The 19,999-nt window shown below is 49.0% G+C and overlaps 1 protein-coding gene across 1 annotated transcript in view; it reads right to left on the bottom strand.

Moving 5' to 3' along the window:
• The window catches only part of LOC144782456 (uncharacterized), a 74,459-nt gene that overhangs the window by 23,437 nt on the left and 31,023 nt on the right, over window positions 1–19,999 (bottom strand). Inside the window, exons 2-3 of the mRNA XM_078661832.1 lie at window positions 17,969–18,354; window positions 6,298–6,458 (exon numbers count right to left, since the gene is read on the bottom strand). Coding sequence (XP_078517958.1) covers window positions 6,298–6,458; window positions 17,969–18,354 — 547 coding nt within the window. The remainder of the gene's footprint in view (window positions 1–6,297; window positions 6,459–17,968; window positions 18,355–19,999) is intronic.

Below are 19,999 nucleotides of genomic sequence, written 5' to 3'. Positions count from 1 at the left end.
AGGGAGATGCCAAGGTAATTCAGGGAGATGCCAAGGTAATTCAGGGAGATGCCAAGGTTGCTCGAGAAGATCTTCTCCAGCCCGAGTCAGTGCCAACACCTCACACCACGTTGCCGCCTTCGACAGTTGGCTGAGAACTCAATCTGTACCAGATACCCACTCGTAGATAGGCCACCCACCAGCACCGTCATAGCGTGGTGGTCAAGAGAGGGCCAGAATTCACCACAGGACCCAACAGGCTTTGCTTGTCACCCGGACAGAGAGGCAGGATTCACGGAGGAAACTGCAGGTCGCCCTGTGGAGCTCTTTTTCTGCAGGTCTACTATCTTAGGCCATTGGCCACACCCACACACTACAGACATGTCCCACACACAAGTCTCAGCAAAGGACCCCAGTTAAAGGGACTTATGGACCTTTACAGGAGAGAGCCCCTGGAGTGGACTTTTGCAGCTACTGCAACCAGTCAGCTCACGGCAGGGGACGAGGATGCAGCTGCCATGTCACTTAATATATAATTATATATAAAGGTGCCTTCTAGGATTTCAGAGCCTAATACCGATGAAGAGCAGCAAAAAGAAATGATATTGAGTGCCTCTCGTGAACTCAGACGGTCAAGTACATTGAAAATAACATATAGGATAAGCCAGAAAAACTAATAAGGCAGGACAATGCATCACTTCTAAGTCACAGAGAACGCTTTCATCCAAATAGTCCTACCTACTGCCGAGGTGGAGCAATCCTCCCCTCTCTCCCCTACCCTTTGTTTGCCTAGGACCATGTGTTTCCCTAGACGTCACAGCCATTAGGAAAGTAACTCTCACCTGTACTACACGTACCAGTATAGCATCTCTTGAAAGAAAAAATGTCAGACCGTTTCATGATGTGACATTCTAGGTGACAAACCACACAAATAACGTGTTCAATAGTGAAAACTTCATCACAATACATGAAAGTCATTTTATCCCCAAAAAATGATGACATAGTGAATGAATAAAGGTGTCAAGGTGCAACTTTCGCAGAAAAACATAATTCCAGGGAAAAATGGGTTTAGTGTCCTTATGTGTTGAGTAGAACTTAAATAAATGCTCTTGGGACATTTCTTCCAGAATAAAATTAGACTTAGAAAGTCAAACTATTCATCAGGTATGCAGGTGCATTGAGCAAAAAGGACTTCTTTAAAATGACCCTTGCAGCTCCTTCAGGAACAGTCCAGGTCTGGTGTCCCTAAAACAGCAGCGTCAGAATTCAGACGTCTGAAGGCCTACTTGTAGTAAAACGTTCCCTGCTTTGCCTTCTTTCTGTTCAGTGGTTTTGAAGAGGTCTCTTCCTTTCAGTCAACTGTATGCTATGATTGTAAGTACAACAAGCATTTACAATGCAAAAAGTCTCGCAGCATTAAAGTTTGAGTTATTGGCATTGTGTATGACAATGCGTTGCATACATTTTTTTGCAAACTTTGAATTGGTGAGCAGTGAGAGTGTGTGCAAGAGTATGCTGTTGCTCACAGCTGTTATTATTCAAACAGCTCTGATGATGCACCTCACGCACGGGGCTGACGCAGTTATTATTCACACAGCTCTGATGATGCACCTCAGGCACGGGCTCACAGCTGTTATTATTCACACAGCTCTGATGCACCTCACGCACGGGGCTGACGCAGTTATTATTCACACAGCTCTGATGATGCACCTCAGCCACGGGCTCACAGCTGTTATTATTCACACAGCTCTGATAATGCACCTCACGCACGGGGCTGACGCAGTTATTATTCACACAGCTCTGATGATGCACCTCAGCCACGGGCTCACAGCTGTTATTATTCACACAGCTCTGATAATGCACCTCACGCACGGGGCTGACGCAGTTATTATTCACACAGCTCTGATGATGCACCTCAGCCACGGGCTCACAGCTGTTATTATTCACACAGCTCTGATGATGCACCTCAGCATGGGGCTGACGCAGTTATTATTCACACAGCTCTGATGATGCACCTCAGCACGGGGCTGACGCAGTTATTATTCACACAGCTCTGATGATGCACCTCAGGCACGGGCTCACAGCTGTTATTATTCACACAGCTCTGATGATGCACCTCAGCATGGGGCTGACGCAGTTATTATTCACACAGCTCTGATGATGCACCTCAGCACGGGGCTGACGCAGTTATTATTCACACAGCTCTGATGATGCACCTCAGGCACAGGCTCACAGCTGTTATTATTCACACAGCTCTGATGCACCTCACGCACGGGGCTGACGCAGTTTTTATTCACACAGCTCTGATGATGCACCTCAGCCACGGACTCACAGCTGTTATTATTCACACAGCTCTGATAATGCACCTCACGCACGGGGCTGACGCAGTTATTATTCACACAGCTCTGATGATGCACCTCAGCCACGGGCTCACAGCTGTTATTATTCACACAGCTCTGATGATGCACCTCAGCACGGGGCTGACGCAGTTATTATTCACACAGCTCTGATGATGCACCTAAGCACGGGGCTGCCGGCAGTTATTATTCACACAGCTCTGATGATGCACCTCAGGCACGGGCTCACAGCTGTTAATATTCACACAGCTCTGATGATGCACCTCAGGCACGAGTTCACAGCTGTTATTATTCACACAGCTCTGATGATGCACCTAAGCACGGGGCTGCCGGCAGTTATTATTCACACAGCTCTGATGATGCACCTCAGGCACGGGCTCACAGCTGTTATTATTCACACAGCTCTGATGATGCTCATGCACGGGCTCACAGCTGTTATTCACACAGCTCTGATGCACCTCAGGCACGGGCTCACAGCTGTTATTATTCACACAGCTCTGACGATGCTCACGTAGGGCTCACAGCTGTTAATATTCACACAGCTCTGATGATGCACCTCAGGCACGGGCTCACAGCTGTTATTATTCACACAGCTCTGATGATGCTCATGCACGGGCTCACAGCTGTTATTCACACAGCTCTGATGATGCTCACGTACGGGCTCACAGCTGTTATTATTCACACAGCTCTGATGATGCACCCCAGCACGGGGCTCACAGCTGTTATTATTCACACAGCTCTGATGATGCACCTCAGGCACGGGCTCACAGCTGTTATTATTCACACAGCTCTGATGATGCACCTCAGGCACGGGCTCACAGCTGTTATTATTCACACAGCTCTGATGATGCACCTCAGGCCCGGGCTCACAGCTGTTATTATTCACACAGCTCTGATGATGCACCTCAGGCACGGGCTCACAGCTGTTATTATTCACACAGCTCTGATGAGGCACCTCATGCACGGGGCTGAGGCAGTTATTATTCACACAGCTCTGATGATGCACCCCAGCACGGGGCTCACAGCTGTTATTATTCACACAGCTCTGATGATGCACCTTAGGCACGGGGCTGACGCAGTTATTATTCACACAGCTCTGATGATGCACCTCAGCAAGGGGCTCACAGCTGTTATTATTCACACAGCTCTGATGATGCACCTCAGGCACGGGTTGACACAGTTATTATTCACACAGCTCATACGTCCCCGACTTCACCTGCACCACACAGACTCGACACTCAGACGGGACGAAAAGAAAAAAAAAGCCTGCCTCTTTATCAGCGCCACGCGCCCCTCTGCAGACTCCCCCTGCATTCCACGAGGCGCGGAATAGTCAGTCAACATGCCCAGAAGTATAACTGGAAATGTGCTTTGTGCAACTTTCCAATTGTACTTCTAGAAATAGTTAATTGCAGAAAGTAGTAAAATTGCATCCGCATGTAGATGTAAATATATGTGTAGTGCAAATTTCTATATTTTTTGTGAATCAGACCCAAGGTTTTCCACCAGCATTAAGTGGCGACTGTAACACTTACAGCTGTCTCTCACACACACAGAGAAGCCTGTCACTTAATTTGCTTTTGAAAGGAACATATAGTGCAACAGAAAATCCTTACCCCCGAACTGAATGATAACCAATAATCTGCGACATGACACTGCATTACTCAGGAGTAATTAAGGCCTTTGAAGAGTGCTATGGTGTCGTTGTAAAGCACTTAAACCAACGTGTTTTACTACCTCTGTGAGTTTTTTTTATAGGTTAAAAGCATATTACTATATACTCTATTATTACAATGGTTATTTTCATTTACAAAAAAAGTATTTTTTAATATAATGTTTTCCTGTAAATCAATGGTCCTATTAATCAACTCAGACTATACGTTTTCTATTTATCTCAGAAGGATGAAATACCGAGATTTTCTTGCAGGTTTTAAAACCAGTGTCTAGGAAGTTACACATACATCACTGCAGAGGACACTCTACTCATATATCCATCTACATGCGTCTGAATGCCATGTGAAACAAGGAGAATGATCCATAGAACGTTAGTAATTTAATCAATGTAACATTCTTTTTAGTCTTTTGGTTTAATTTAGGTTTCTTAAAGTGCCACCACTTAAAAACGGGTGTACAGCTGGAAAACAATAAATCAAATCCATAATTACGTGTAGGCTATTATGGAACGCTCCTATGTTTATGTTCTTGGGGAAGGTTAAAATGTCTTTCTAGTTGTCAGCGATGAACACCTGAAGGATGTGGCCGACTGGTCAGAGTTGCCGACTTTGGAACAGGAGAACTAGGTTCGAGCCTCGGCTCAACATACTGTAATTCTGGGCAAATCACTAAATCTCCCTTTGCCTACCAAATAACGAATGTATCCGTACATAACGTAACTGGTGCTCATGCAAACAGCTCCAATACCTTCGAGTCAATTTCGCTCTATATAAAAACTGCCCCAAAAAATAAAAAGAGAGAGATGAGGCAGAGAGCTGGGTCCACATGCTCACATGAAGAATTTAAAGACAAATCTGTCGCTCTCTATTAACACTGGGTGCCAAATCTGCCCTGTCCCTCCTTCCTATTCAAAATAGCAGGCGGCAGTACACTCTTGCCTGTCCAACCCTTGACAGAAAGTCACCGGTTCTGTCCTCGACTAACAGAGCTCCAGCTCTCCAACGTGAGCGAAACCCTTTCATAAACTTAGGCTGGCTGAATAGGACAATGGCACGTGCTGACACTACAGCCTATCAGCTCTTCGGGACTATGATGCGCTAATATTGCTTGAATGTCTCCAACTTTACACATTAGCAGTACCGCCCCCTCCCAGATAATCCTCAGAATGTGTTAAGCTGTGAGATTGGGTGTTAAGCGTCCATGGTTTCATTTTTGGACACTGTCATCCAGAAACTCCTTAAAACAACCACAACGTTCTGGAACTGCTCACAGAAGTTCACAATTTTCCTTTTCATAGTAATACCAACATTTGTGGTAGCATAACAAACAATATGTATTGCAATAGGGTATCTTCAACAATACGTCCCCGACTTCACTTGCACCACGCAGGCTCGACGCTCAGACGGGACGAAAAGAAAATATGCAACAGTGGTTGTAATTTTAGGTGTCTGAAATGAAGGCTACTCACCACACGCCCCCAGCGATTCCAGCAACTATAGCGATAATCCTCAACGACCTGGAGAAAGACGTGAGCGAAACCGAAACCTTCCATGGGGCGGGACTTCAGTCTTCGGAAGCCCGCTCACGCGCCCACGGACTACCTGAGAGCGGGGCTCCCATGCCCGAGGGAGAGCCCCGCGGAGGCTGCAGAAGTCCAGAATGGCGGTAAGTGTGGCTTAGTTGTAGGGGGAGGGGAGGTGTGCTTGTGTGTGTGTGAGTGTGTGTATGTGTGTTTGTGTGCGGCGGCGGGGGTCTCTGTATGTGTGTGTGCGTGCATGTAGGTGCGCTGGTGTGTGTGTGTGTGTCTCTGTGTGTGTGTGTGTGTGTGTGCGGCGGGGGGGGTCTCTGTATGTGTGTGTACCTGTCTGTTTGTGTGTGCGCGTCCATATACATTGTGGGTGTGTGAACAGCCTGCCGGAATCGGAGCGCGTGTTCACGCGCGCGACCTGATCCGATTCCGGCAGGCTGCGTGCCAGTCTCTTGTCTCCAAGTCTTGTTAGTCCTTGAAAGCTGAAACGATCGCAATAGACTCACTTTGCGACAGCAGGGCTTCGCCCTGCAATCGCATGCGCGAGATCTAATAAATGGACTGCATACGAAAAAGGTTGTTTCTACCAGGCAATAGTTTCGAAAATAAAAATTCCAATACTCAAAATGTGTTCTGCCACCCTAAACAGCAAGGGAGATAATCTACTTTTTAAGAATATAAAAAAAGGTCAGAGAACTTAGGAATTAAACTCAAACTGCATTACTGGAGAGCAAGTTTAATCTTCAGTTTGCTTCTCACCAATCAAAGTGGTCTCGGAAGCCCACGATGCCCGTCACGTTGCTGAAGTAGCGGTAAATGTTCTTTGCATCCAGCTTTGTAGACACTTGTTCCTCTCCTCGGCTTAGCACCACCTCCTTCTTGCTACATCGGATTTGCCCAGGGGTTTGATCAACATGAAGCTGCAAATCACAAAAAAACAGAGCAAAGGAAGATTTAAAGTCAGTAAGACTGTATAGTGCCACATAAAAAATATTAAACTGCCAAACCAAGGTTCCTGATAATGAACAAACACTTTTTTGAATTCATACTGCAGAATAGATTTCAGAACTTTTTTGTTTAATTTCCAAAGCGTACGTTGTGGGTTAACCAGAATACTTAGACTGAAAATAGAATGAATTGTGTAGGCTTTCTTACATATTTACTATGACATTGGTTGCAGGTATATAGAGTATGCACTGGATGCTTCCCAGTTTTAATTTAGCTATTCCTTTGACCACATTCAAATAATTTTTCTATTACAAAATAAAACACCTGAAAGAGGGCTTCATAAATTTGGGATGGTAGATTTTGACTATCATCTACTGTTCATAACATCTCCCTATTGTTCAATCAATCAATGCACTTGTAGAGCTCGCTACTCACCCGTGGGGGTCTCAAGGCGCTGGGGGGAGGAGGGATAGGGGGAGGGCTGCTACTGCTCGAAGAGCCAAGTCTTGAGGTGTTTCCTGAATGTGAGGTGGTCCTGGGTCAGTCGTAGGTGGGCGGGGAGGGAGTTCCACGTTTTGGCCGCCAGGTAGGAGAATGATCTTTCTCCAGCGGTGGTTCTGCGGATCCGTGGGACGGTGGCGAGGGCGAAGCTGGCGGAGCGGAGTTTGCATGTTGGAGTGTAGAATGGGAGGCGGTTGTTGAGGTATTCAGAGTCTATGTCATGGAGCGCTTTGTGTACGTGGGTGAGGAGCCTGAACGTGATCCTTTTGTTGACGGGGAGCCAGTGCAGGTCTCTCAGGTGGGCTGATATGTGGCTGTGGCGGGGGATGTCGAGGATGAGTCGTGTGGATGCGTTCTGTATGCGTTGGAGTCTTTTCTGAAGTTTAACTGTGGTTCCTGCGTATAGGGTGTTCCCGTAATCTAGTTGGCTGGTGACGAGGGCCTGGGTGACAGTCTTTCTAGTTCCGGAGGGGTCCATCGGAAGATCTTATGGAGCATGCGCAGGGTGTTGAAGCATGAAGATGAGATGGCGTTGACTTGCTTGGTCATCGTGAGAGAGGAGTCCAGGATGAATCCCAGGTTGCGTGCGTGGTCAGTGGGTGTCGGTGCAGTGCCCAGTTCTGTGGGCCACCAGGAGTTGTCCCAGGCGGATGGGGATGGTCCGAGGATAAGGACCTCCGTCTTGTCCGAGTTCAGTTTCAGACGGCTGAGTTTCATCCATTCAGAGAAGTTTTTCATTCCTTCCTGGAGGTTGAGTTTGGCGGTGGCTGGGTCTTTGGTGAGGGAGAGTATCAGCTGGGTGTCGTCGGCGTATGAGATGATGTTGAGGTTGTGTTTGCGTGCAATGGTGACGTGGGGGCTCATGTAGATATTGAAGAGGGTTGGGCTGAGCTATGAGCCTTGGGGTACGCCGCAGATGATCTCGGTGGCCATGGAAGGGAGGGAGGCAGACTCTCTGGGTTCTGTCAGAGAGGAATGAGGTGATCCAGTCCAAGGCTTTACCTTGGATCCCGGCGTTGTGGAGGCGGGTTATTAGGGTGCGATGGCAGACTGTATCAAAGGCGGCTGAGAGGTCTAGGAGGATGAGGGCGGTGGTTTCCCCGTTGTCGAGTAGGGTCCTGATGTCGTCGGTGGCTGCCATGAAGGCGGTCTCGGTGCTGTGGTTGGCTCGAAATTTGGACTGGGATGGGTCGAGGGATCCATTGGCCTCGAGGAATGCGGTCAGCTGTTTATTGACGATCTTCTCGATCACTTCCGCCGGGAAGGGAAGAAGAGAGATGGGGCGGAAGTTTTTTGAGGTCTTTAGGGTCCGCTGTGGGTTTCTTCAGTAGGGCGTTGATCTCTGCGTGCTTCCAGCTCTCTGGGAAGGTGGCGGATGCGAGGAAGTTATTTATGACGTTCAGTAGGTGGGGAGCAATGATGGTGTCGGCTTTGTTGAAGATGTGGTGAGGGCATGGGTCGGAAGGAGAGCCGGAGTGGATGGTGTTCATAGCGTGGGCGGTGTCTTCGGTGCTGATGGGAGTCCAAGCGCTGAGGGTGGTTGTAGGGGGCGTTGGTTCGGTGGCTGGGGGCGGAGTCTGGGCGTCGAAGCTGTTGTGGATATCGGCGATCTTGCGGTGAAAGAATGTGGCGAGGGAGTTGCAGAGGTCTTGTGATGGTGTGATGTCGTTGCTGTTGGGGTTGGAAAGCTCTTTTACGATGCTGAAGAGTACCTTGCTGTTGTGTGTGTTGTTGTCCAGCTGTTCTTTGAACAATGTCTTTTTGGCGGTGCGGATCAGTTGGTGGTGTTTGCGGGTGGCGTTCTTGAGGGCTGTCATGTTTTCTGTCGTCTGTTAACGGCGCCAGGTTTTCTCGAGGGTTCGGCAGGATTTCTCCGATTCTTTGAGGTAGTCGGTGAACCACGTTGTTTTCCTGTTGCCGGTCTTGCCTGGAGGGTTCTTCAGTGGTGCAAGGGTGTCGGCGCAGTTGATGATCCACTGTGTGAGGTTGCGGGCTGCGTCGTTGGTGTCAGTGGTGGTGATAGGTGTGTTCTGGCTCAGTGATGTGGTTAGCTGGTCTGCTGTGACTTTGCTCCAGCATCTACGGGGGATCTGTTGCGGGTGGTGGTGGGATGTTAAAGGTGAAGTGGATGCAGCTGTGGTCGGTCCAGTGTAGTCCGGTGGAGGGGCTGAAGGCAACGTGGGTGCTGGCAGAGAAGATGGGGTCGAGCGTGAGGCCGGCGTAGTGGGTGGGGGTGTTCATCAGAAGTTTAGGTCCCCTAGGAGGATGTAGTCTGGTGAGGCGAGGGTATGTGGGCTGATGAAGTTGGCGATGGCTTCACTGAATTGTGTCCGTGGGCCTGGCGTTCTGTAGACGAGGGTTCCTCTGAGGGTGGTCTTGGGGTAGGTGTGGATCTGGAAGTGTAAGTGTTCGGCGGTGGTGAGGGCATCTTCGGAGTTGGTCGTGACGTCGATGGTGTTCCTGTAGATGATGGCGATTCCTCCTCCGGTTTGGTTGACGCGGTCCTTTCGGGTGATCTTGTAGCCGTCAGGGATGGCTATGGCGATGTCGGGGGCTGAGGAGGCGTTCATCCAGGTTTGCTGTGAGGAAGGTGACGTCTGGTGCTGTTGTATCGAGGAGGTCCCAGAGTTCGACGACGTGCTTGTGGACGGAGCGGGTGTTGAGGAGGATGCACTTGAGTTGGTTGTTGTTATGTTATGTTATGTTAAGGTTTTATTTATATAGCGCACGGCTACTCAACAAGAGTGTCCCGGCGCTTTCAGAGTGCGACTCAGCAGTTAAAAAACATAACAGTCAGCAAACAGAGAAAAAAGAGTGAAAGTAAAAGAACAGCCTAAAGATTAAAAAGCCAGGTCTTCAGGCCTTTCCTAAACAGGAGCAAACTAGGAATGCTGCGCAAAGCGAGGGGCAAAGAGTTCCACAGCTGGGGGGCCTTAAAGCTGAAGGAACGACCCCCGATGCGAGCCTTCCTCACACGGGGCACCACGGCCATGAACAAAGATTCCGACCGCAGGGAGCGGGCCGGACGGTAAAAGGCCAGTCTGCGCTGCAGATACTTAGCACCGGAGCCAGAAAGTGCCTTATGCACCAGCGTGAGCGTTTTAAACATTATCCGCTTTCGGATAGGGAGCCAGTGAAGTGACTGTAGCACCCCAGATGTTCTTGCCCGCCTATGAAGGCCGTATATGGCGCGAGCCGCAGAGTTCTGCGCCACTTGCAGCCTTTGGATCAGATACTCCGGAAGCCCTAAATAAAGAGCATTCGCGTAGTCCAGTCTAGATCCTATGAGCGCTTGGACAATGATCTTCCTGTGCTCCTCTGTAAGCAGGGGTAGGAACTTCCGGAGCATCTTGAGAATGCCAAAACAGGTGCCCGTCAGACCAAGAATGTGCGATCTGAACGAGAGGTCATTATCGACCTTGACACCCAGATTTTTGGCGACCACAGATGGCTGGGCGGGGGGGCACATATCAACCGGCCACCAATCACGCCATTCCGGTTCCGAAGCACACCCAAATAGCAGAACCTCAGATTTACAAGAGTTGGCCTTAAGACCATTCTGCTGAAACCAGTCAAAGACCCTCTTCAGACATCCCTGGATGCTCTCCCCGTCAAATGACTGATCTTTCCTGCAGGTGAAGAGAAGCTGCGTGTCGTCCGCATAGGACACGATCTGGGCCCCCGAAGTCTCCACGAGTGCCGCCAGAGGGGTCATAAAGATGTTAAAAAGGGTCGGGCTCAACACAGAGCCCTGTGGGACCCCGACTCCCAGTGGCGGCATCTCAGCGGAGCTCGAGGAAGCCCAGACCGTTTGTCGACGGTCCTCCAAAAACGATGTAAACCATTTGAGCACCGTCCCCCTCAGACCGATGTCATAAAGTCTGGTGAGTAACGCCTCATGGGGGACGGTGTCGAAGGCCGCCGACAAGTCCAACATGACCAACACAGCCTTCCCCCCTGCGTCCAGAGTCTCGCGGATGATCTCTGACACCTCAAGGAGTGCCGTCTCCGTACTCAGGTTAGGCCGAAAGCCGGATTGCGAGGGATGCAGGAGATCATTTGACTCGAGGAAACCCGAGAGCACGCCATGCACGTGCTTCTCCGTGAGCTTCGCAAGAGCCTGCAGAAGAGAGATTGGCCGGTAATTCGCCGGGACCCGGGATCCATACCCGGCTTTTTGAGGAGGGGGATCACCATCGCCCTTTTCCAGGACAGCGGGAGCCGGCCCTCTTTCAAAGATGAATTCAGGAGAGGATTCACCAAGGGGTTCATCAACGGCGCCATCCTGGCCAAAAATTTGGCCGGACAGGGATCGAGTGGCGACCCAGACTTGAGCGTGGCCAGAAGTGCAAGGGAAGCATCTGGGGAGACCGGCGGAAACTCAGCCAGAAGGACATCTGGCGAAGCCGATGGAGCACGTCCCCCCCGATGCCAACAGCCCCATCCACAGACTCTGCAGAGAAGGAGGCCTGGATCGTTCTGATTTTATCGGTGAAAAACCTAGCCAGGTCACTGACCCAGGTCTCAGGTGAAACTGCTTGCTGAAGATTAGACCTGGGGGCTGTGAACTCCCTGACCACTGTAAAAATCTCCTTGCAGGAGTTGGCGGCCGCCTCGATCCTCCTGGCGAGATACTCTTTTTTTGCGCACAGAATGTTACGATGGTACGCTTTAACCGCCAACCTATAGGTGAGTCTGGCCTCCGCGCCATACTGAGAGCGCCACGCCCTCTCCGCCACCTTGCACAAGCTGCTGTTGTTGCCTGGTCTGGGTGGTGAGATGTAGGTTCGGACGCAGGAGAATTTGCAGGTTTGGCAGGAGAAGGGTCCGTGGGTGCCCTTCGGAGTGGCTTGGTGGCAGGCGGCTGGTCAGCCGGTGTTGAGTGCGTGGAGGGTGGTGGTGTCGTTTCTCAGTTGGGTTTCCTGGTTTCGGCAGTTGCCAGGGAGTCTGGCGCTGGGTGCGGTCCAGGCACGCTGCGTGCGGCCTCCATAAGAAGGGCTATGGGAGGGAGGAGCAGCTGGGAGGAGGGAGCGGGGCGGCCAATGGGGCACCAGGGGGGTGGGGCCGCAGGGAGGCAGCGGCGGGAATCGCGAGGGAGGGGAGCGGGTGGGGGGGAAGGGGCGGAGGTCACAGGCACAATGGGCGACGAAGCAACAATGAGGCGAGCCGTAAAGTGAAATCAGGAAAGGCAGTACAATGGTACAGAAGGAAAAAAGGAAACAAACAGTCCGAGACAAGAAGGACTGCAACAATTACAGGTGACACAGGGGGACCGTGTGGCGGCTGAGGGGGCGACCTACCTGGTGAAAGGTTCAAAGGTCGCTCCCTTCACCAACGCTCAGCCTCCATAAGGGCTATGGGAGGGAGGAGCAGCTGGGAGGCGGGAGCGGAGCAGCAAATGGGGCACCAGGGGGTCGGGGCCACAGGGAGGCTGCGGCGGGAATCGCGAGGGAGGTGAGTGGGTGAGGGGCAGGGGGGTCACGGGCACAATGGGCGACGAAGCAACAATGAGGAGAGCAGTAAAGTGAAGCCAGGAAAGGCAGTACAATGGTACAGAAGGAAACAAACAGTCCGAGGCAAGAAGGACTGCAACGATTACAGGCGACACAGCGGGCAGCGGGACAGCGGCGGGCCAGGGGGACTGTGTGGCGGCTGAGGGGGCGACCTACCTGGTGTTTATTTTGCACATAGGGTCATTAAAGAAAAATAAATATGAGTGATCCTAAGAATGGCAAGATCGTTTTCTTAAAAAACTTTTGTTGCTCGCTATGCTGTCAGTGATCAGCCGTCTCAAAATATTTGTAACCATTCCAAGATGGACACCCGTTTGTGCACATCCAAAAGCATGCACAGTGGGCACCTTTGAAAGGTTTGTTTTATTTTAACGAATGCCATTTGAAGATAGCCTCTTCAGATGGGCATACATCCATCGGGGCAATTATTGTGTGGAATTTATTTAAATAAGCATTCAAAGATGGCTTTCATGCACAATGTGGCCATCTTTGAACACCATTTGTCAGAGCATTACAAATGCATTCAAAGATGGCGACCATGGATGCATCCATGGCAGCCATGTTTGAATGTATTTAGCAATCATATGTGAAGGGAGGCATGGCAGAGCAGTTAAGGGTGCAGTCGAGTCAGAGCAGAGTCAGCGTTCTGACTTACCTATATAAGCTGAATCAGCTGGTGCAGGTGGTCTATAAGTGGATACAGACATGATATGACAGGCGAGTTCCCTTCACAGGCTGGTAATACAGTCAGTCATAGTCAGTGGTTTGTCACACTATTGTGTCCCAGCCCTATATGTCTTTAGCAGCAGCCTGCCACAGTTTCCAGGCTTCACCCCAGTTTTCTCTGTTACATTATAAACACATTGGAGTTCATACTGGAGAAACAGCATTGGAGGCCTCACCACTGGGCAGCCAAGAGATCAAAACAATAATTCTCTGAACAAAGGGGTCCAGATGAGTTCTCCATCCCAACTTGCTGACAAGTGACTCCAGCAGCAGGAAAACCGATGATCTCAAAATATGGTTTCCACAATGTCTAAATACAGCGACTATGCATATGCGTTTGGCTCTGACCTGTACTCTCTGTGTCTTTCTTATCTCTGTTTAGGTCTTGACTACAGATAGATCCAGCTGTCTGTTAGCCAGAGCTTTTGCTTCCTAAATATAACATTTACTTGAGTGGGGTTTTGCTGATAGTTGGATGGCTCAGTTGTCTACCTCCTTTCCCTGCTCCAGAGTCTATGGTTACTTCATAGTTCTCAAGTTTGTACTGACCGAGTGCACTGACGTCTCACAGTGCTCTAAATGGATGAGAAATCCTTACACTTCTGATAGGCCCTGATTAAACATTGCAGAGGCAAAGGGCACAGAACTATCATGGATGTCTAGCAAGTATATGGCACTTCTGGTTTCATGCATCATAGGAAGATCTTGCACCTCATTTAGCATACTGAGGCACCAGAGGACACCACTGCCTACAAACACTGGAAGAATAAGCCATACTTATGAAGAGACTCACGATACCAACAATGAAATAGACCAAGAGGAACTGTGTGAATTATTGTTTTGTGAGAAATGGATTCTTCGGTGGATGTCTTATTATTTGCGATCTATTTGTTACACAAGTTTGAAAGCTTATCTACGCCTCTTGGCAAGGGCAGATATCAAAGCAGAGAGTTATCACAATCATCAAAGCTGAATATTCAGGTCAATGATTTTGAACAGGATTGGCTAACGACAAAGCAACACTACTGGTCAAGCCATGGCCCCAGGCTCTGTGCGGTCACTGCTAACGGAAGCTTCACCATGAAGTTCTGCTGGGATCAAAGAAGAGCTTTCTTACTTTGCGCAACCTGCACATGCGCTGAAAAAAGCTCAAACTCAAGACAGGACTCTTGGATGGTTCAAACCATGAAGGGCTGAAACTAAGATTTCAGTCTCCAGCGAAGTCTGTCCTCCTGAACCCAATCATTTTTCAAGCATTAGGGACTTATAGACCAGTTTCGATAACTGAAGACATTGGCATCCAAGACATTCTCACAGCAATGCCTTCCTGGTGATAAAGAAAGAAAAAGGACTTTTGCCAGTTACCAATTTAGGGGGAGAGTGAAGGGTGGGGGGAAAGGGGCAGAGTGAAGGGTGGGGGTAAAGGGGGCAGGTGATGTGGCCTGGTGTTGACCTGTGTGTTACAGGGTTCTGGCTCCATCGTGTCACTTAATGGTTTCATGGAGTCTTGCTGATGAAGGAAGGATAAGAAGGGCTGCCAGATATCTTTGGGGCGAGAGCGTATGGGAATTAGCTCTCAGTAGTTGGTTAATTGTTCCTGGCAGTATGTGACATCCCCCAGCCATATCTTGTGAGTAGGACCAGGCTTACGCTCCCAGTGTACTGCAACTGTATGCTTAGCTAACAGTAACGATGGGCCACATGCACAGCCAGGTGGCACGAGCAGGCCGTGGTCCAAAGTACCACACGGTGGGGTAGTGTTCCCTCTAATATATAGCAGCAACACCCTGAGGTATGTCACATCCAAACAAAAGGGGGTCTTGCATTCCCAGTGTAGCACTGTTCTACATGGTCACCATTGAGATCGTATGCGCAGGCCCCAATTAGGGATCACGTTCCTCAAAGTGAGCAAGAACGTTAGTGTAACCCACAGCACGAGGTGCCCCAGGCTGCCCTCGTGTTCAAAGCGTACCAGCCATGGCGCACGCACCGGTTGAGCAGGTGCTCGTAATGTGGCTATGAACAGGGGGCCAAGCTGCGGCACAGTTACTTGTATCACAGTTCTTTAAGTGTCCATTGCACTGCCCCAGAATGGTCAGCTATCTGCTCCCCCCTGCATAGGTCTACAATGGCCTAGTAGTTTCAATTCTCCCGTCTCTCTGGGCCTACAGCCACGGAGGCTTCAATCACTGTCACGGGTCTCCTCTCACTTTATTTTGTCAGGCAGGGGAGGAGAAATACTGCCACACGGTGCCCTTCACAGTTGAGCACCATGGTGGGGGCCCCAGGTGACGCAAGGATCAGGCCTCTATTCCCAGTGGCACAGCCTCACAGCGCGGTTCTATTGCAACAGCCTCTGCTGCAGCAGCCTCAATCAATCAATCAATCAGGGGTTTGTAAGGCGCGCTACTCACCCATGAGGTTAGAAAAAATGATTAGGGGTTCTGCCCACCTTACCCTCCCGTACCTGAGCAGGAGACATCCAAGGATGAAAAAATACCAACAAAAAGGTATTGAAGGGATCAATCTACTTTTAATTCTCAAACAAGAAACAATCAATTATCTTGTGATACGCGAAATTTACGCAGCATAGGTATATATAAATACATATACACATATATGAGCAAACAGCCAGTGAGGCACCATATCAAGAAATGATACAATCTATATACAACACATCACATCTACAATATATACAAATACACAAAACACTACAATACTAAACACACTTCTCTGCACCCTTGAGAAAAAAGAATATATACACCAATTTACATATGTACCTCCTCTCAATTTAGGGTGGAGTATACAACAAAGCGGTCGTCCCAAACACAAAAAACACCAGGGGGTAACTTATCAACCCAGCCTACATTTGTGTTGGTGTGCCTTGGAAAAAATCCAATCTTCCTTAAATTTTTACAAGGGACTCCGTTCAAAACATAAGGTGTCGATGCAGTCGCGGTCGCATTTCAGCCAGATGATATAGGCTTCATCAAGACATGGGTACTCTATTCTCCAAGGCCCCGGCCACACCTCGGGCTGGTATCGCCGGCCCCCCACCACAACCACAGGAGTGGGTGGGGTAGGAGCCACCGTCTAGATTCTATTCCAGTGGACTCTTAAATCTTCGTGATGTCCACCCAGGTAGAAAAAGAACACTCTCAGAAGTGACTCACGTCTCGAAATCTTCCTTCAATTTATGCACAAGGGCAGTGGCACGTTCACTCGATGCTTGCTCCAACGCCTCTCCAGCCGAATCACCAGAGGGTCTCAAGGCACTTGGAGGGTGGGGGGGGGGGGTAGAGAGACAGATACAGGTCAGTCGAAGAGCCAGGTCTTGAGGTCCTTCCTAAACGTACACAAGGTAGGGGAGCGCCGGGTGTTCACCGGGAGTTTGTTCCAGGTTTTGGCCATGATGTAGGAGAAGGCTCTTCCTCCGGGTTTCTTTCTGCGGATGCGGGGACCTCTGCCAGGGCGAGGTCGGCGGAGCAGAGGCTTCTCTTGGGTGCATGGAAGGAGACTCTCTCGTTAAGGTATTTGGGTCCCATGTGTTGAGGGTTTTGTAGGAGTGGGTGAGGAGTTTGAAAGTGATTCTCTTCTCTGCGTGGAGCCAGTGGAGTCCGTGTAGGTGTTGTGTCATGTGCTCGCACCACGGAGTTCCAAGGACGAGTCTGGCTGCGGCGTTCTGGATGGTTTGGAGTCTGTGTAGAAGAGATCTGTTGATTCTGGCATAGAGGGCGTTGCCGTAGTCAAGTCTGCTGGTTATGAGTGCGTGGGCGGCAGTCCTTCCGCAGTCGATGGGGTCCATTGGAAGGTCTTACAGAGGATGCGAAGGCAGTTGAAACTGGTGGAGGCGACGGCGTTGATCTGGAGGTTCATGGGGTGGGAGGAGTCGTGGATGATACTGAGGTTCCGGGCATGGTTGGTGGCGGTGGGTGGGCTCCCGAGGGCCGATGGTCACCAGGTGCTGTCCCAGGCGGTGGAGCAGGGTCTGAGGAGAACCTCGGTCTTCTGAGTTGAGCTTCAGACCAGGTCCAACCATGCTACCCGCGGGCCCCAGCACATCTCTGTGCACCCCGGGCACTGCAGTAGCAAAGAACGCCCTCCTAGCAGGTACGATGGTTAGGGATCACCATTTAAGCCAGCAGGTGGGTAATTCAGCCCGGTTATTGCAGGAGTGTGGTGGGATTACAGGCATGGACGCCGGAGCATTTCTAGAGAGCAGCCATTTTGCAGCCCGGCCAAGCTCCACCCCCAGGTGTACAGCCTTGATCACTGGCTTGTCACCATAACCAAATCAGGCCTATCATATGGAGCATGATCTGTGCAACACAACCACTCTTTCAGTGGAAATCCATTACTTTTGCCCAATCAAATTCAATTGGGAAGAAGAGCAGCATGGGGGCAGATCCAAAGCCCCTCGCTCTGGAGTGCTTCCTGAAGCTCTTTTTCTGTTGATCAAATTAGGTGATGTTGGTAAATGTTGCGCTGGCAAGCCTGACCTGTTATAATTGTTATATTATATGGGTCTACAGTGATAAAATATAATACTGCATTGAATTTTCTTAATGGGAGGCATTGAAGGCAACATAGTATGAAGAGTAAACTCCCCTGCTTAGAAACAAATTCCTTGTGCTCCTTACTTAATAAGAACGCAGTAATTTATAAATACCACAACGGACTAGTACCCACCACCTCCTCCTAAAATGCCCTAACGCTCCAAAGGCCCACCTGAATCTACTCACCGACACCTTCTGGAAATCAGGGAACTGAGCGTGTCGACCTTCCATGGTGTAAAGCACAGCGTGAAGAGCTCGGGGCAGGTCTGAGCCAAAGGTCCTTAGAATCACAGAAAAGTCCCTGCCTTCTTGCTGAAGACTTTCCAGGAGATGAAAGAAGGATGGCAGAATGCTGTGATAAGCTTTCCCATCCTCTCCAATCACTGTAAGCACCTTGTCAGGTGGGCCAGGCCATTCAAGTTGATGCATATGATCCAAGTGAATCCTCTTGAATTTTTTCCCTAGGTTTGTGTCGGTGAAATCTCTAGAACGGCCAAACTGAGTGTGAAAAGTGATGGCATTTTGGTGAGGCGGCTGGATAGACGGCACATCACTTAACCATTCCCATTCACCTGAAAAAAACACAACAGACAATTCAATTAATCAGTTCTTTTGAGACCCATTTCACAACATGGCTGCTAGATCACTTTTGAAAAGTTCTTTAAAATAACAGTAATTTACACACATTTTAAAACATTCAAGAAAACAAATTTTAGGATTTGTTTTATGGAGCTTCACCACAACATGTGAGCAAAGTTGTCTTGCCATAAATATATTCAGATTTTGCGTTATGGTCCAGAGCATTACACAGTAGACTAAGATGAATTCCAGGCCCTGATATTTCAAAACATCAGGTCCAGGATTAAGGACAGTATTGCCCCTCCACTTTTCAGTGAAGAAATAGTTAGCTTCCACCTCCCATCCACACATATCTATATTTCAGGTAGAGCTCTACGGGCACACAAATGGAGTACAATCCTTCATAGCTGAACCACCAAGGTTGCATCAGCTTACAGCTCACCTCAGATTCAACAATGAACTGCTGACCTCTTAGTTTGTCAGCTGTCAGACTTCTGGGTTTTTCATAGCCTGAGAAAGCGATCTATTCCAGGTACCGCAGCAGTAGTGAGCAATGTGTCATGCCTAGAAATAGATTTCTATTTTGTTTCACTGTCCAGAGCATTGACCAATACTGTGCACTGCACGGGCCTTAACAAGGCAACAACGCAAGCAGCCTCAGCAGAGCTGACCAAAGAGTTCCATGCTCCTGAGAACTTCCTACTCTTTCATGGTTCCTAAACACACAGAACCAGATTCACAAATTCAATTTTGTAGTACGTAAAGTAGACTACATTCATACTACTCAAGTATTACAAAATGCAATCCACAAACCCACGACCGAAGACCTCTACCTCAGCCTTTCCTGTCTGTTCGGTGTGTAGACCTCTGCCACAGTGACGGAGATCTCTGCACATGTAGGTTTACGAATTAGTAGTGAATATGGAAGGGACCAGGGACAGGAGTGGGTAAATGGGAAGAGTGTAAGGCTATAAAAGAAAGGTTTTTGGGGGGAGAGATGCTGTTAAACACACTCATAAAATAGTAAGACAGCTGCAATTCACAAATACATATCTAAAGTTACTACAACCCAAAATGGGTCAATACTGTCTCAAATGTACTGCAGTCCATCTTTTGAATATCGTGAGCACCACACATACGACGCCACTGGCTGGCACCAGGTTACACCCCATAGGGACTAATGTGAAATGAATGAAATTAGTTCAACACATATATATATATATATATATATATATATATATATATATATATATATATATATATATATAACACAGGCTCTTGGCTGAACCTCTGCCTCTGTGTCGGCGGGCTCACGGCAGGGGTAGCCACCCCCAGAAATCAACACACTCCACCAGCGTCGTCTTTCTCGTACTTTCAGAAAGAAAAAACACAGGAGCCGTGGCCTCAATAAACGGTGCAGATTTAATGCAGATACAACGTCGTATCTGCATTAAATCTGCACCGTTTATTGAGGCCACGGCTCCTGTGTTTTTTCTTTCTGAAAGTACGAGAAAGACGACGCTGGTGGAGTGTGTTGATATATATATATATATATATATATAGTTTGAGTAACAAAAAACTAAAAGGTTTTTAAATTAATATGACTTGTAACCAAGATTCATAAAGTTTAAATAAAAA

This window comes from Lissotriton helveticus, chromosome 9 (assembly GCF_964261635.1).
Source record: "Lissotriton helveticus chromosome 9, aLisHel1.1, whole genome shotgun sequence".
Taxonomy (NCBI): domain Eukaryota; kingdom Metazoa; phylum Chordata; class Amphibia; order Caudata; family Salamandridae; genus Lissotriton; species Lissotriton helveticus.
This window is presented reverse-complemented; position numbering and strand designations above follow the sequence as displayed.